This window comes from Lineus longissimus, chromosome 8, assembly GCF_910592395.1.
Source record: "Lineus longissimus chromosome 8, tnLinLong1.2, whole genome shotgun sequence".
NCBI classification, from domain to species: Eukaryota; Metazoa; Nemertea; class Pilidiophora; order Heteronemertea; family Lineidae; genus Lineus; species Lineus longissimus.
In genome coordinates this window covers 15,962,344-15,979,868 of record NC_088315.1, presented here as the reverse complement: position 1 = coordinate 15,979,868, position 17,525 = coordinate 15,962,344, and the positions used below count along the sequence as shown (strand labels likewise).

The 17,525-nt window shown below is 46.1% G+C and overlaps 1 protein-coding gene across 1 annotated transcript; it reads right to left on the bottom strand.

The window, feature by feature from the left end:
* Positions 1–11,909: 11,909 nt before the first annotated feature.
* On the bottom strand, positions 11,910–17,192 carry LOC135492973 (uncharacterized). Its single transcript, XM_064779722.1, has one exon. It carries the CDS (start codon positions 17,190–17,192, stop codon positions 11,910–11,912), a length of 5,283 nt encoding a protein of 1,760 aa, XP_064635792.1.
* Between the last annotated feature and the right edge of the window lie 333 nt (positions 17,193–17,525).

Sequence of the window (17,525 nt, the reverse complement as noted above, 5' to 3'; positions counted from 1 at the left end):
GAAGAAGCTGTAGATAAACTTATGCTAAACTGTGCAGTAACAACTAGATCACAATCACGGAAGGCCATTCAAGATCAGAAACAAGCAGATGTCGTTCAAGGTCAACAACCAGTAACAGACTTAGTTCCCTTGTCGGAGATTTCCAATTTGCAGCTCTCTGACCCGGATATATCACCCATAGTCCAGCTGAAGTTAAGTGGGTCTGACTACCCGAATTACCGAACCATATCCAAGGAAAGCCTCAATGTTAAAGTCCTGAGACAACATTGGAGATCTTTGTTTTTGGAAAACGGTATATTGTATCGGAAGTTGATTGTACCAGACAAACCCACCAGGAATCAGCTAGTTGTTCCACGAACATTACGACACATTCTTATCGAAAAGTTGCATTCTGATCCATGTTCAGGTCATCTTGGGATCCAAAAGACAGCACAGCGTCTGAAAGCAGACTTCTATTGGGTAAACTGGAGGACTGATGTAACAAGATTTGTCTCTCACTGTGAAACTTGCAACACCATTAAGTATCCCTATAAAAAGAAAAGAGTACCTCTCACTCAACAACTATTTGGTGAAGCCTTCGAGCGTGTCTCAATTGACATAATCGGACCATTACGTCAAACCCCCCCGTGGTTCCAGATATGTATTAACGATGGAGGACAACTTCACTAAATGGGTTGAAGCTGCACCGCTGAAGACAGTTGAAACAGAAGAGGTCTGCAATGCTATCATTAGAGAACTTGTTTCACGGTTTGGCTGTATGTATATTCTTCATTCTGACAGCGGACCCCAGTTTATTTCCAACTTGTACGCCTCATTGCTTCAAAAACTTGGAATCGACAAGTCATTAACAACACCATACAACTCTAAATCCAATGGATTGGTTGAAAACTTTAACAAGATCTTGAAGTCTATGATCAAAACCTACACCTATGATCACAAGGAATCAGTTGGCGATTGGGATGTCATGCTTCCCATCTTCTTGATGGCTTATCGATCTTCAGTGCATAACAGCACAGGCGAGACCCCACATTATATGTTGACAACAAGGGAAATGAAGCTACCCATGAATCTCTTATACACCAAGCCTGCTGAGACACAGACTTCAGTACCATCTTATATCAGGCAACTTGAGGATAGATTCCAGAAAGCCTACAGTATAGCGCGTAACAACTTGCAGTTATCACAAAGAATCCAGAAGAAGCAGTATGAGACTTCAATTCCAAAATATCAGTCCCTCAAAGCTGGTGATTATGTTTGGTATTATAATCCAAGGAAATCTTTTAAAGGCGACAAACATGTGCCATGGCGAGGACCATACCTAGTATAGCATGTAGGTGAAGATTTCACTGTTACTCTGCAACTTGATTTGGCTGGAACAACCTACCGAACTCATTGTGACAAGCTGAGGATTGCTCGTGGGGTAAACAGGGACAATTGGTCACTCAAGTAGTTGAGTTGCGCTCCATATTATGCTATGTCCAACTGACTGGATGTTTAGTTGCATATGCCTAATGGTTGGACAAGGAGGGTAAATGTTGACTGTCATGCATTTCACTGACGTGCGACTGTCTGATTGTGTGCTTGTGTGAATCTGATACTTCTGAGTCAGGGAGGGCTAACATTGCCATTTGGGGTCAAGCCAGGCTTCTGATAATGCACAACCAGCCATATTCTCCAATTTTGTGTGTGTGAGTGTTTGGTTGTGAGCTTCTTTTTTTTCTGTATATTATGACCAGTCAGTTTCCACGTAGTGACATTTGTTTGGCAGATTATATGGTATCACTACAGGCACTAAAAATTTAGGTCTGGTTTTAAGATGTATTTGTACATGTTATGAGTCGAGTGTTTGGCTTATTTTAAAACCTGCAGGTTCATTTAGATTTGGTGTAAACATGTACTTGTATCTTGCCACTTAACCTTGATGCCACAACTTAACCACCTGAATATATCCACCTATTAAAGGTTACATTGAAATTTTGAGTGTATTTTCCCTCTTCTACTAGGCCTATTGCTCTGTGTTAAATGGTTTCCACCCCAGCTTGTGTGCTGCAAACTGTTTTAGTCATGCTGCTATTCGTGAATGTGTTGGTTCTGTGAATGTTCGATGTGTGCTACGGACTATCGAGTATTAAGTGATAATGCTTTCAAGGACTTCTCTGTACCTGGTTGTGACTGGATTGTTTTGCTGGCCACTTCCAACGTGCATTGATAAGCATTTGCGGACTCTACTCATATATAGACAATATATATGATGACATTATATTTATTCATTTCGTGAGGATTCGGAGTGATTCTTTCATAGCCAGAGGACAACCTCATTTTGATAACCATTTTATTCATGTACTAGGCATCTATTACATGCAGCATTTATTTTTGGATGTTCTTTATCATATTTAGATTACTGGAGGAAACCAAAGTAATTTTTATAATTTTGTCATACCTTCGAGTATGTGTCTTTTATACAAAATCCAGTGTTTAATCCACAGAAGTGTTTGTGAGTAATCAGTGTTTTGTTTCCATGACGTGTTCATATCATAATCTGATAATGCTGAACTTGTTTGTTTATATTAATGCTATTTCACCTGTCTGTATTTTTCTGCATAATTACCTTGCCTGGTGATACGTTTCTTGGGTCAGTTTGTGCCCCGGATTTATTTAGCGGGACGATTTAGCTTCTTGATTTTAGGTTTAGGCCTAAAGTTGAAAGTTTAAAACCATTTATGAATATTTCTGTTTTTTAATTTTAGCGTATGGCCGGAGCTAGTCATACGCTCATCCGAGGGGGATGATGTATTGTATTTAGCATCTACCGCAACTGTATGGGTTTTAGTGCCTGGTTTCATGAGAAGTAATAAGATAGAAGTACCACGAGTTTCGTCTTCGGTTTTATTCTGTGGAATCCGTCCTAAAAACCACCCCGCATATCAGGGATACGAGGCCCGGGGTATAATCCCCTCCCTGACAATGCACGAATCAAAGTGTGACGATACCCTGGGGCAAATCGAAATGCATTAAACAACAATCTGCATCGCCGCCAGAGATTATTTTTCTCTTTCCGCGAAGAAATCGTGCTTTGAACTGGCAAAACTCCGCAAAAGATTTTCAGTCTGCTAACTTTACCGTAGTACGCATGCGCACCAACATGATCGGTCCGGGGCTGCCCGTTTCGACGACGATTTCGTCAATATCATGGAGTGTGGGAAGATGTCGACGGTCTGGTCCCATTTATAATGCAATTATCTTGAAAGTACATTGGTCTCAATGTCTATTTCCCCGTTTCCATGACAAAATCCTACCGTGAAACCTGAAACCACTCGTCCACAACACAAGCCATTTCTATTTTCCGTAGAAAGCGCATGCGCACTAACTCAAACGCACGCGCTACCCTCAGGTCTCACTAGCCGGTGCGGAGGCCAGGCCTACCTACCTCCAAAAATGACGCGACGTCATTTCATGCATACCCCTGTTCCAGCGGCTGTAGACTTGGCAGTACCTTACTCTCACACATACCTATACATTTCTGAATAGCTTGTCTCTTGTAGAATACATCCGGCCAAGTTTCAACGTCGTCTAGACAAATCAAGCAATATATCCTGGAGGTTCGACAGCAAACTTGGTCGACTTTGGAGTTTTCTGGTTTGGGTTATATCGGCAAGTTACATAAATCGGAAGAGGTGCCGAGCATTGCGCTGTTTTATATGATTTTTTTTTGAGAAGCCAGTGGATTGGTTGCTTTTTGACTACATGGGGATGCGATCCAACCTAAGCGTCTCATAAGGCCGAAGGCGTTGTTCCAGCACAAGGGTCTGTCAAGTGCATAGACTGATGTTGCACAACACAATGCATGAGACACCTTGTATAACGCAAATTTGTAAAATTTCACCTCTATGCCTTATATAAACTTCAAGATTAACACCTGATCACCACTGGCTAGTGAGACCTCAAACTCTTCAGGACAGGGGGTCGGCTAAGGTCTTTTTGAATTCAAATCCTACACTTGGGTCTTGGGATCATTATGCTCATCTCCTGTTGTGTTTAGTTTCCCACATTCCCCTCACCTATTTTCTATACTGCGACAGCGTCTATTGGGTCAACTGCCATGATGGCATCATCCTAACTATATCCCCCCCCCCCCCTCTCCCAAACACCAACTACTCGCCATCATTGACATTGTGTGCTAGCCAACTGCTTCTTCAGTCAACTGCCATGATGGCATCATCCTAACTATATACCCCCCCCCCCAACCCCCACCACCACCACCCGAGTCTTCTCGCTCACCAGCCCTATTAACGAAGAGCTCCCTATCAAGGCCTGAGCCTTCCTCATATTAGTAAAGCGACCCTGAAACGATTAGAGAAAAGGATGGAGAGATCCTATTCTGAATTGAAAGAGTTGACTGAGGAACTCCTGAAAGGTGACCCAGATGAGGTTAACAAATCAGTATCCATCTTAAACAGAACGAGGAGAAAAATAGAGAAATATCAGGACGATATAGCAGAAAATATCGAAGCCAGGGCCGATGAGGCTTCCACTGTGTCCACCAGTATATATAGCCGAGCACAAGAACGTACCAACCCAAAGTTAATTTATTCGCCAATAGATCCACGAGAGCTTCCTGAGGACTGGGGGAATGAAGATGAAGATGAAGCACCCGAGGAGGGTTCCATAAAAGCAAAAGAGGCTGAGATAAAATTCAAGGTAGCCTCACTGCGTGTATGTCAGGAAAAACAGCGATCTGAGGAGGAAAGACGTCTCCGAGAGATGAGAAACGGCTACTGCTGCAAAAACAACGGATGAAGCTAAACCGAATTGTAGCGTCTCACAGAAATACCTTCAAGAAGAATCATCGATCATTAGAGGAAAAAGACTCGGCGGAACTTGGGAGATTTTTTTTCAAGGAATGGCGAAGCCAAAACTTCCCCGTTACGGAGGGGAGAAAGGGCAGTATCAGGATTGGTGGAAACAATTCGATGTTTTTGTACACCAAACAGGAGTGCTGGTAAAGTTCAAAATGATTATGTTGAAAAGTTGTTTGACAGGTACTCCCCTTGAACTAGTCCAGAGATTAGAATATACAGACGTCCTATACCAGATGGCGATTGAAAAGTTGGAAACACGATATGGCAGTGAAAAACGCCTGATCCAACAACACATCGAGGCAATAATGGCTGTTACTCCCTTAAAAGAAGAAAATTTGAAGGGTCTTGCAGATTTTGCAAATAGACTTTTCGACATCGTTGCAAAACTGAAAGACGCTGGTCAAGAACATGAACTTGAAGGTACTTCTGCTCTATACACGATAGTGCTAAAAAAATACCCGATCATCTGCTTATTCAATACCAGGATACACTTCCTCAATCGAGTGTTGATGGATTGAAAACGTTCACCAAGTGGTTCAATCGACAGGTCTTAATTAGATTGGAGATGGCTGAAAAGAGCCTGTGAAGAAGCAGAACCAAGTAGGAACATCGACATCGACTTCGAGATTATTTAGTGGTTCACAAAGAGGCAGGTGCACTCTAGTGATACATCGAAAGACGTGAGTAAACCACTGGAAAAAGAAGCCAGAGGAACTCAAAACCTTCATCTCGACGACCATCGTCAACCGCATCGACATCGAACTCAAATTGCCCTCTATGTAGTGATAAACACGCAGTCAACAAAAGCCAAAAATGGTACAAAGCCTCCGTATCAGAAAGATGGAAATTAGCCAAGGAGAATGATATCTGTTTCCAATGTTTGAAAGTTGGTCACCGTGGAAAATCGTGCAAATCAATGAAATGCAACATCGAAGGATGTCCGAAAACACATCATCGAAGCCTTCACTCTACCAATCAGTCTCAAATCGAGGAGCCCAAGAAAACTCCACATGAATCCGAAGGACAAGGTCACTTCGGTATAAGTGATGATTGGAAAGTCACGCCGACTAGAGTGGCGCTGAGAGTAATCCCGGTCAATAGGAGCTGATGGTGAAAAAAGGAGAGTCAACGCCTTCATGGATGATTGTTCCGATTCGTCATACATCCGAACAGAAATAGCCCAAGCTCTGGGACTACTCATCGAGAAAAATGCCTTGATCCTTACGACATTAGTGGACACAGGCTAAAAGGTACCAAGTGGACTGACTAGTTAACCTTACGATCGACAGTCTAGATGGGGAGACGTAAAATAGGAGCCAGAACACTGACCAGTATGTGTGAAGGTTTGTCATCCCCAGATTGGCAATCTCTAAGAGATAACTGGGAACATTTGAAAAGGATAGATTTTCCCGAAGTTGCTGGCCATAGGAAAGTAGATGTATTGATTGTTTCAGACCACCCTGAACTCACAATCTTACTCGATGAGAGGATAGGTAAACCGGGAGAGCCAATAGCAAGGAGAACACCACTTGGATGGACCTGCGTGGGGAAGTTGCACTCTCCAAGCAACACTGCCAGTGCTAATTTTACTCAGCCGAATTATGCAGAATTCTCTACCGAAATCGATCTGGATATGAAACTGAAACGACTCTGGAACATGGATGTACGTAGTTTACCCTGAAACTAAGGAAGTGTTCAAAAAGAATGAACAAACAGCTATTGCTAAGGCATCGGAATCCCTCGTGTATACATGCTTCCCGAAATTGGTGGCTTGCATTGGAACTAACTTTTTCCCCCTTGTCCGTCATTAAAGGCATTCAAGTGTGTTGGTCAACCATGACTATCTCCTTTGTCCATCCACCATAAGGCCTAGTTTCCCCTTATGACATCACTATTTCAGACACTCAGCGCCCCATTTCTGGAAAGGTGTATAGTGAGGGTCACTACCAGATTGGAATTCCTTGGAAGGAAAATCGACCCAATCTACCTGATAATAAAGGAGTTGCTGAGAGACGGCTGAAAAGCTTAGAGAGTCACCTCAAGAAGAAGCCGGAGATCGCTGAAAGGTACAAAGAGGTATTTGAGGACACAATCAAATAAGGCTACGTCAGAAAAGTACCAGCAGAGGAATTAAATCAGCCAGGATGGTATTTACCTCATTTTGGAGTTGTGCGTGAGGATCGACCCACTGCAAAAGTTAGGGTAGTCTATGATTGGGCTGCTGTATACAATGGAAAAAGTTTGAACGATGAGATGTGGGCCAGACCTAAACTCCAGTTGGATGTGCTTGATATACTTGTTTCGTTCCGGAGGGGAGCCGTGGCTTTAGTAGGCGATGTTCGAGAAATGTTCAGCCAGGTAGTACTCGCCCCCGAAGATCGAAGATTTCATCGAATGCTGTGGAGGGGATTAGATTCATCATCTCCCAGTGAAGTATATGAAGCAGTCAGATTTCATTTTGGAGACTGAGCCGCTCCGTTCCTTGCACAATATGTAATACGGACTCATGCCGAGAACAACAAAGATAAATTCCCCTTTGCAGCAGATCTTGTCGCAGCAGTGTCTACATGGATGATGCCATCGATTCCTTGGAGAATACTAGGGCGGTGAAGGAACTTCGAAGACAGATAACAGAAATGCTGAAATTATATAGGGGGCTGCGACATACGAAAGTGGTGCAGTGACAGTGTAGAGCTGTTGCTGGACGTTCCTGAAGGGGATAGAGCACCAGGTATAGTTGACTTAGAAGAGTCAGAACTGCCATCGATCAAGACACTTGGAGTGAGGTGGGACGCCGAAAAATACATCTTGGGTTTCTCTCACACTGAGGTCACGCTGGAAATCACTAGCAAAATCCTTAGCCTGATAACGAGACTATTCGATCCGTTGCAGTTGTTAGCACCCTATGTCATCAGGGCAAAGATGATCTTACAACAAGCTTGGGTGGAGGGTTTAGGATGGGACGAGCCATTTCCTAGTCGCATGGAGAGTCGGGTTAAAGTTTGGGTAGAAGAATTACCTCAGGTAGCCAAGTTTGCCGTTCCCAGATGCTACAAAATTTATTCCCTGGTAGAGACTGCTATTCATACCTTCTCGGACGCTTCGAGTCAATCTTATGGAGCAGTGATCTATGTTCGCAATATCTACAAGGATGGACCTGTATCTCTTCGGATCTGTATGGCCAAAGCCAGAGTAACCCCGTTGAAAGCTGTATACCACGACTGGAGTTGATGGCTACCTTGCTTGGTATGCGACTTGCAATCCGAGTAAAGGAACTATTAGGAATAACCACTCTTTGGTTTTGGACAGACATCACTGACGTCATTCATTGGTTACATGGGGTGTTGCAACGATACAAGCCTTTTGTGTCTCACCGTATTGCCGAAATGCAAGATAAGACGTCTCGTGCACAATGGCGACATGTGCCAGGAACCTTAAATCCGGCTGCTCAGGCCATTCGAGGGGCGAGTCTAGCAGACCTCGTTGAAGGAAAACTATGGACTGATGGACCCGATTTCTTCACCAAGAAGAAGGAATTTGGCCCACCCGAAAAGGTCAACCAGCTGTGGGATTGTCAGAGATAGCTTCAGAGGAGGTCTCCAAAGCCCGAACTCATACAGCTGTGGTCAACGAACCCATCATCGATAGCACTAGGTATTCTAGATGGATCCGATTTTTTAGAGTGACTTCATGGGTACTGCGATTCGTGAAGTTACTTAGGACACCAAGATACCTCAGACAGCCTTCATCTAGTCTGACAGTTTGTGTGCAACGGAAATCGAAGAAGCTGAATTGTACTGGGTAAAATGGGTTCAACAGGATCAATATGGAGAAGCTATCGCCAAACTACGAGAGAAACAACAGATCAATTCAAGACAGCTGAAGTCATTTTTGGATGAGGATGGACTTCTGAGAGTAGGCAAACGGTTACAGGAGTCTGATTTACCCTACGCTGCTCAACATCCCCTCATCATCCCGCCTAGAAACCATACCATCCCACTTATTGTTCAAGCATACCAAGAGCGTAAATGCGGTGTTGGGGGAATTATGTCAAAGATTTTGGTTGGTGTTTGGTTGTGAGGAAGCCAAGAGGGTGGACATCGCCTGCATACTCTGTACCAAACGGAAGAAATGACCCTTTGGCAGATCATGGCCCCTTTACCGTCACATCGGGTAACAATCCCAATTCGAGCCTTTGCAAGGTCAGGCGTCGACTACGGTGGGCCTTTCACCGTGAAGATAACCAGAAACACCTCCGCAAAGAGATGGTTGTGCTTGTTTACTTGTTCAACTTCGCGAGCAGTTCATTTGGAGATTGCTTATTCTCTAGATACCCCTAGTTTTCTCAATGCATTCTCAAGGATGGTCGCCAGGAGGGGTAAACCGGAATTAGTCGTCTCCGACAATGGGACCAACTTTCATGGCGCAGAAAGAGAGCTTGCAGAATTGATCATGAATATGCATCAAGAGAAAATTATCGACGATGCTGCTAACAAAGACATTACTTGGCGGTTCAACCCCCCCCCCCTTCGGGTTCTCATCACGGAGGACTTTTTGAAGCTCTTGTCAAGTCCGCAAAACGAGCATTGAAGGCCATTTTGGGTGAAGCCAGGGTAAATGACGAAGAATTGCAAACCGCAGTTATCGAGGAAGAGGGATTGCTGAATTTCCGCACATTGACATACGGCACCGAACCGTACTGACACCGAACCACTTCCTGATCCGTCAATCCGAAGGTCAACTAGCTCCTAGCGTCTTGAAGAATGTTGCTTGTAATCCAAGACATCGATGGCGATATGTACAGGACCTGATTTCGCAGATCTGGAGGAGGTGGAATAAAGAATTCCTTTCCCTTTTACCAAGCCGTGGGAAGTGGTTTGACGAACGTGAAGACTTGCTGGCAGGTAGATGTCGTTCTAGTGGCCGCCCCAAAAAACCCAAGAGGACGATGGCCGCTGGGAAAGATCGTGGGGACCCTACCATGTAGCGATGATCATGTGCGCAGCGTTAAGGTGCTTTCCTGTGACAAGGTCATCGTGGGACCGATTTCGAAACTCCGCAAGTTGGTGGTCAACGAGTTTTACCACGGAGAGGAGGATGTTCGCGCGAAAATACCAAAGCAGCATGAAGACATAAACGCAGACACGAGCTCGGCTAACGCGAAGTCGAAATGAATAACGACAACAACATCGTCGGAAGACTGTGATCGATAGTATAATTTAGACCACAAATTTTGTATCTTTTCACCGATTTAGCGAACTTCCTTTTATATCTTTGAGAAAATGTGGATTATGGCGCAATCAATAATTTATTGGCGAGCAATCAGCTCAGTTGATTTGATGTGATTCTCACTTATCGTACCACGTTCTCTGATGTCCTCGCGGAAGCTGAAGTGACAGGAGATCCGGCGCTCACGTGCAGGTTAGTGAAACCGCTGCGTTGTGTTTTCTTCGTATTTCATCGCGAAAAATATAGCCTTAAAACTCGACACCGAACTTTGAGATGTGGTTCATCTAGGAGAGAAATATTTCAACATCGTCCGGAGGAAATATTTTTGTGATATCTGTTTCGAATTATCGGTATTGAACGTTTTTTCTTATGCTATGATGACACGCCGTGTCCCATGTATTTAGATCGCGCAGTGCACCGGGGTCCGTCGCGCGAGTTCGTTTGATTGATTGATTTATTGTGATCGATGGGAACAGCCCATTCGTGAGTCCGTGTAGAAAACTGTACATATTTGTGGCGTTAAATTCGTATACTAGGATCGGCGGTTTGTGGATGGCATCTATGCCAGCATCTGAACTTCAAGTGGAATTCGAACCCGATAGAAGGCTCCACTGTCGCGCCGCCTGAACTAGAATTCAAAGTGGTAATGAGTAACAAGGAGTTGTAAGTATTTTATTCTCGCTTTAGTATCGAACTGAAATATCGCCAAAACATTTGTGGCATGAAGTTACAGTGTGGCGGTAGTAGCGGTGCTTCGGCTTTGATTAGCAATTTGAGAATCTGGGTAGCATTTTTTTGCGAATGTTTTTTAATTTTGCTGCTGAAGGGCTGAAATTCATAGGCCTAATGAGAGAAATAAAGAAATATTTGTTTATTCTAATCAATTTCTCAAAAAAATCAATCAACTTGGGAACTCTCTTCATCCCCAACTCATTTCCAAGGCTTTCCCTGAAAAATAAATTATGAATGTACAGAAAATCATCATTTGGGAAATAAGAAACATTCTCACACATGGTCACCTTGACTTTGTGTGAGAATGCATATAATTAGTAACAATAAGGTCACATGGTCCCGCCTCCCATTTGGACCAGGCAATAGAATGAATTCTAAATGATGACGTATGTTGGGTCCAAACCCTCCAATTTGAACCAATAGAATGAATTCGAAATGATGACGTATGTTGGGGCAATGGGCACTCTCTAAAGTGACTTTGCCGATTATGCATAGTGACTGACAAATCCAATCGGCTTTCCATCTTCATCTTTTCTGTAGAACAAAGTAGGTTAAACACATGTAGAATTGCCTCAACGCATCACATAAAACTATATCACGTTTTGAAACATAAATCTATTCTCTATGTAACTATTTTTTGGGTTTTGTAAATACGTAACGTCAACGATGTGCTTGAAGTTCTGAATTAAACCAACCATAAAAACTACTTACAAAGGTGAGGCCTATTGGACAGAATAGGCCTATCGCGGTCCTTCAAGAAGGCTACAGTGCCGCAAGGCACCTGTAGCGACCCATTAAAATCCTTTAGAATAAAATCCACATCACGCTCACAAAACAGGACTGCACAAAAACAGGACAACACCAAACGAACACGGCAGTGCAGTAAAAAACGTCTCCTCAACTCCACGAAATATGGTCGACTGGGATTACGCCCAAAAATTAACTCAACCAGAACAAAATAATAATATTAATTTCAAAGTCCCGGCCCGCCTACCCGAAAGGCAGTGCGCGCTCCGGAACTGCTTACCGCAAGTGAAACAAAACATGGCGGGGCAGCGTCCGTAGAAACACCCCCCTCTGTGACCGGAACTAGTCTTTCCGGGTCACTTCCAAATTATCTCTTGAAACGACCAACGGAACTAATCTCGTGATCGGTCTGATATACTCCTTTCCTCTCGAAAGGACCTTCACTGTTCGTGTATGACTATCACTGCTGGGAAAAACCTCGACTACACGTGCCAATGGCCAACTGCCACGTATCTTGCTAGGTTCCTGCATGACAACAACATCTCCAATGCTCAAGTCCGGTTGAGGAGTCACCCATTTCCCTCTTGGCTGCTGGATGGATAGGTACTCCTTGGACCATCGTGTCCAAAATTTGCCCAGCAAACTTTGAACGACTCGCCAACGATTCCTCGGGTTGAACGGCAGTTCCTCTATTCGTTGAGGCGCTAGAGGACCGCCACACTGCCCAACCAGAAAATGGTTTGGTGTTAACACCTCCTCATCACATGGGTCGGAACTGCAGTATGCCAGGGGGCGAGAGTTTAAGAGCCCCTCCACCTCCACGATCGCCGTCAGTAGTTCCTCATCTGTAAGGTGGGCTTCACCAAAAATTGCGTAAAGTGACCGCTTGGCAGACTTAATAAGTGATTCGAACACACCACCATGGTGTGACCCGTATGGCGGGTTAAACCTCCACTTGATGCCCTGATTGGTTGCGGACTCTAGGATTCGTTCTTGTTCCAACCCTTGAACTAACTCTCGAAGGACTCGCTCTGCTCCAACAAAATTGCTGCCGTTGTCGCTGACTACCTCTGCTGGCTTTCCCCGGCGTGCAACCATTCGTGAAAAGGCGAGAAGAAACCCATCCGTCTCCATGGAGTACGCCATCTCCAAATGAACTCCACGCGTCTGCATACAGGTGAAAAGACATAGGTACCTCTTGGCAGTAACTCTCCGAGTGATCTTGGTGATAAATGGCCCAGCGTAGTCCACGCCGCAGTAACTGAAGGCTCGCAAAGACTGCATCACACGTGACGTGGGCAGCGGTGCCATGATCTGGGAGGCATGTGATCCCTTACGTCGTCGACAGAAAAAGCATTCGTATGCTACCCTCTTCACCATCTCCCGCCCCTGAACAATCCAGAAACGCTGGCGGATCTCAGCCAAGACAGCGTTCACCCCTCTGGAATGTCCGGCAGTTGAATGGGCTCGTCGAATGATCAAGGTTGACAAGTGATGCTGGCTTGGAAGAATGATCGGATGACGTGCATCATACGACAATGACGAGTGCTGAAGTCTGCCGCCAACTCTCAAGATACCATTCTCATCCAGAAACGGAGACAAATTCTGTAGACGACTCCGTCGGCAACCCTGCCCTGATCTCAGGGCCTCTATCGTTTCCGTAAAACTCTCTCTCTGTACCGCCTGAAGCAACACCGTCTCTGCGTGTAGAAACCAGTTAAAGGAAGATCTATCTGCCTCCGAAGCCAACTTCTCCCCTCTTACTCTCTTTGCCTTGACTCTTAAGCAGTCGATGAACCTCAATACCCACATCGTGACTCGGACCAGACGGATCCAGGTGGAGAACTTTGAAAAATTTATTACCATCGTGCGCTCCGGTCCAGATACGGTAACATGAACATAGGATCTAGAAGTCTCTCCCTCCGCCTCTGCACTCTTGGTTCCCATCGTGGTTTCCGGCCAACAATCCTCATCCGCATACAAAAAGTCGGGTCCGTCAAACCATACATTCTTGGAAGTGAACTCCCTTGCTGTCATGCCCCTGGTCGCTACGTCTGCCGGGTTCAACACTCCAGGTACGAACCGCCATTGACTCGGCAGGGAATCGGATTGCAAGTCTGATACTCTGTTGGCTACAAATGTTTTGAACTGACGTGACTGACTGCGAACCCAGTGCACCACATCCATACTGTCAGTCCAATACGTCACGTTCATCATAGAATACTTCAAAACGGTGGTTATCTTCTGGGTGAGACGATGACCGAGAACAGCTGCCATTAATTCCAGTCTTGGGATGCTCTCTGTCTTCAATGGAGCGACCCTAGCCTTTGACGCCACCAACGCAAGGTTCACCCCGCCATCTGCCTTCTGCTGACGGATGTACGTGACGGCGGCATATGCTTTTGAAGAGGCATCACTGAAGGTATGAAGAGTAATCTCGCTGTCAGGCTGTGTGCGGAAGTAGCACCTCGGTATTGAGATGCCTTCGATCTTCTTCAGCTCAGCAAACCAATCTCTGGCTTCAGCAATCATTCCTGAGGGAAGGGGCTCATCCCACGTCAGTCCAAGCACCCATGACTGCTGAAGAACAATCTTGACACGAATGGTGAAGGGTGACAGCCATTGCAAAGGGTCGAACAACGTAGCAACACGACTCAAGAGTGTTCTCTTAGTCATTACTGCCGGTGGCGCGATGTTTTGGGTGGAGAACTCTAACATATCTGTCGCTGCGTTCCACTTGATTCCCAGTGTCTTAACGCTCAGCATCAAAGTGGAGTCCTGCAAGTCCACAATGCCTGCTGCACAGTCCTCACGGGGTACACCCTCCAATACTCCTGACTCATTACTACACCAACGTCGGATGAAGAACCCTGCCTTAAGCAGAAGGGCGCTCAGCTCACATCTCAACTTGATAGTGGCAGCGGTGTCTGGTTGAGAGTCAATGGCGTCATCCATATAAGTATTCTCCTGACACACTCTGGCTCTCTCTGGGTACTCATCTTGATGAGCTCGTGCGTGACTCTGCAGGACATACTGGGCCAAAAAAGGAGACGCCTTGTCTCCGAAAGTCACTCGAGTTGACTCGTAGATCTTGATGGGAGCTGTCAAGTCCAAATCTCTCCATAAATTTCGATGATACGCCCGATCCTTAGGGTTCAACATCACCTGGCTGAACATCTCCTTGATATCTCCAATCAGCCCCACTGGACCTCGTCGAAACCGTGCTAAAATATCAAAAATGTCTCGCTGCAACTTGGGTCCTGCCAACATCGCATCGTTGAGTGAGACCCCCTGGCACTTGGCGGCTGAGTCGAAGACGATTCGGACCTTTGTAGTCTCTTTATCCTCCCGTACGACTGGGAAATGTGGCAAATACCAACCCCCTTCGGCTTTAGCAGCTTCAATCTCTTGCAGATACCCCTTCTGGATATTCTGCCTCATCCCGTCGCAGTACTTTTTGGCTAAGTGTGGTTTCTTGAGGAGAGTACGCTCTATAGACAGCAGGCGGCGTCGAGCTTCCTGAAAGTTGTTTGGTAAGTCAGGGGTGTCGCCAACCCACGGAATCGAAACTTCATAGCGATTGTATGTGTACACCTTGGAGGCCTCAGTCCTCTTGATGATCGCCCGCTCTTCTGGAGTGAAGTTGGTCTCTGATGTAGTTGTGAACACATCCATGTTCCACAATGATCGGAGGCTCTCGTCCAACTGACGATCCGTAATTATTGAATAAGTATTAGCAGTCGTAACAGAATTGCTGGTCAAAGGAGTGACCACCTCAATGGACCCTGTGCATGTCCATCCCAGAGGTGTCAGCCTTGCCACCGGCTCTCCCAGTTGGCCCGGTCGCTCCTCCAATGCTAACGTCAATTCCGGGTGATCAGCACCAATTAAAATATCGACGGTCTTGCACCCATCTACTCTTGGGAACTCGATTCCCTTCAAATGAGACCATCGATCTCGTAGATGCTGCCAATTTTGCGGCGGTAGATTCTCACACAACCTGTCAAGAACTCGTGCTCCCACCTTGGCCGTTATCTCGCCGCTCAAGCTTTCGATCGTCATCACCGCCAGGCCACTACGTAGGGACTTCTTAGGGTCAGTTAAAGTAGATACACTCAAGGCCTGTTCCTGCACAGGGGTGTTTAAGGCTTCTGCTGCAGATCTGGTTATATATGTTGAATCTGAGCCATCATCCAACAGCGCGTTCAGTCGTTGACGTTGTCCTCGACTCCCAACTGCATAAACTGGGATGACTCGTAGGGCGACCTTGCTTGGATAAACTCTTCCATCCTTGGCGACTCCAAACATGTTGTTGGTATGGTCTTTAGGCTCGACCGACACATCTGTCTTCGGCTTCCTTCTGTGCAAGTGACGATGATGGTTCTTCTGACAGCCGTCAATCCCACACTTGCGGGATCCCTTCTGGCAATCCTTGCCCATATGGTTGCTACACAGGCATCTATAGCACAGGGCCTTCTCCTTAGCAATGTCTAAACGTTGGCTAGTAGTAGTAGGTGTCCATCTGTCACACTTGACGATGTGATGTGCGGCCTTACACAAAGGGCAGGAATACTGGTTTTCTGCGTCAGCTGGTTTAGACGTCATCCCGGAGTAAGCGGTCGCTGTCGAAGCATAGGCTGTGCTCTTGTCTGGTCGTTTCACCAACTTGTTAGCACTAGTCTGGCTTGGTCCCTTGCGGTGTGACTCCCTCAAGTCAGTCATTTCAATCATCAAACGTACATGATGGTTGAACCATTTGGCGAATACTGCCAACCCATCTATCCTCGTCGAAGTGTCCGACTCTGCGTATTTTACCAACAGGGAAACGGGCACCTTCCGCCTCACGAGAGCATACAACGTGTTCTGTCCAACTAACTCCTGGGCATGGTCTGTATCTGCTAACTTCGACACTACATCGCATAAATGGTTCGCCAGATCCTCCAATCCCTTCAAATCCTGTTCGCTGACCTCGTTGAGTGCCATCAACTGGTCGATGTATTTCTTCAAGATCCTTGACTCTCCGCCATAGCGCTGATCTAACTTAAAGAGGGCCATAGAGTACTGGGCTTCGGTAAAACCGAGATTCTCGACCAGCTTGCCGGCGCGTCCTATCAGGGCGTTCTTAAGCATGATCATTTTAAATCTGATCGGGACTTCAGCCTGCTCCACGAAAACTTCAAACTGTGCCCGCCAATCCTCGTAAAGATCTCGATTACCATCAAACATCGGTAGGTGAGGCTTAGCGATACCTTGGAAGAACTTTCCAACCTCTCTGGATCCTGTAGAGTTCTGGCCACCAACCGCCCGGGCCGGAGTAGAGCTGTGCGCAGGTTTGGTCAGATGGGAAGAAGTAATCGAATGCACCAATCTCCCTAACGGATCCTCATGACTCTCATCCGGTACTTCTTGCTCAGGCTGTGGCGGCGTCTTCATCTCAGCTGGTGACCTGCTCGTTATAACTGTCATGGGCAACCTCACGTGTCGCGCCGGGTCCTCGGACCACAACTTGGCCTCTAGCCTAGCTCGAGCCGCCTCATCCTCGGCCTCGGCGATTGCCATCTTGTGTTGAGCCTCCTTAACAGCCAGTTCCGCCGCATATCTTCTCTTTTCTTGCCCTACTCTCATTGAGGCAACCTCGGCCTTGATCTGTGCAGATTAAGACTTCAACGAACGCTGAAACTGCTGACTCTCATGGCTCAACTCACTACCGGCATCCTCCTCTTCATCATGGTTGCCGTCACAAGCCTCAGGCAACTTCTCATCCGGCTTATCTACCGCTTGGCCCATCGACTGCGCCTCTTCCTCCCGTTCGGGTAGTTGGGCATCCACCTCGTCCTCCGTGTCCTGGATCTTGACCTTTATACACCTCCCAGCCTGAACTAACTCTCTCATCTTATCGACACTGGTGTACGAGCTCACTAGGCGATCGATGACTCTTCGTAACTCCTCGAAACTGGC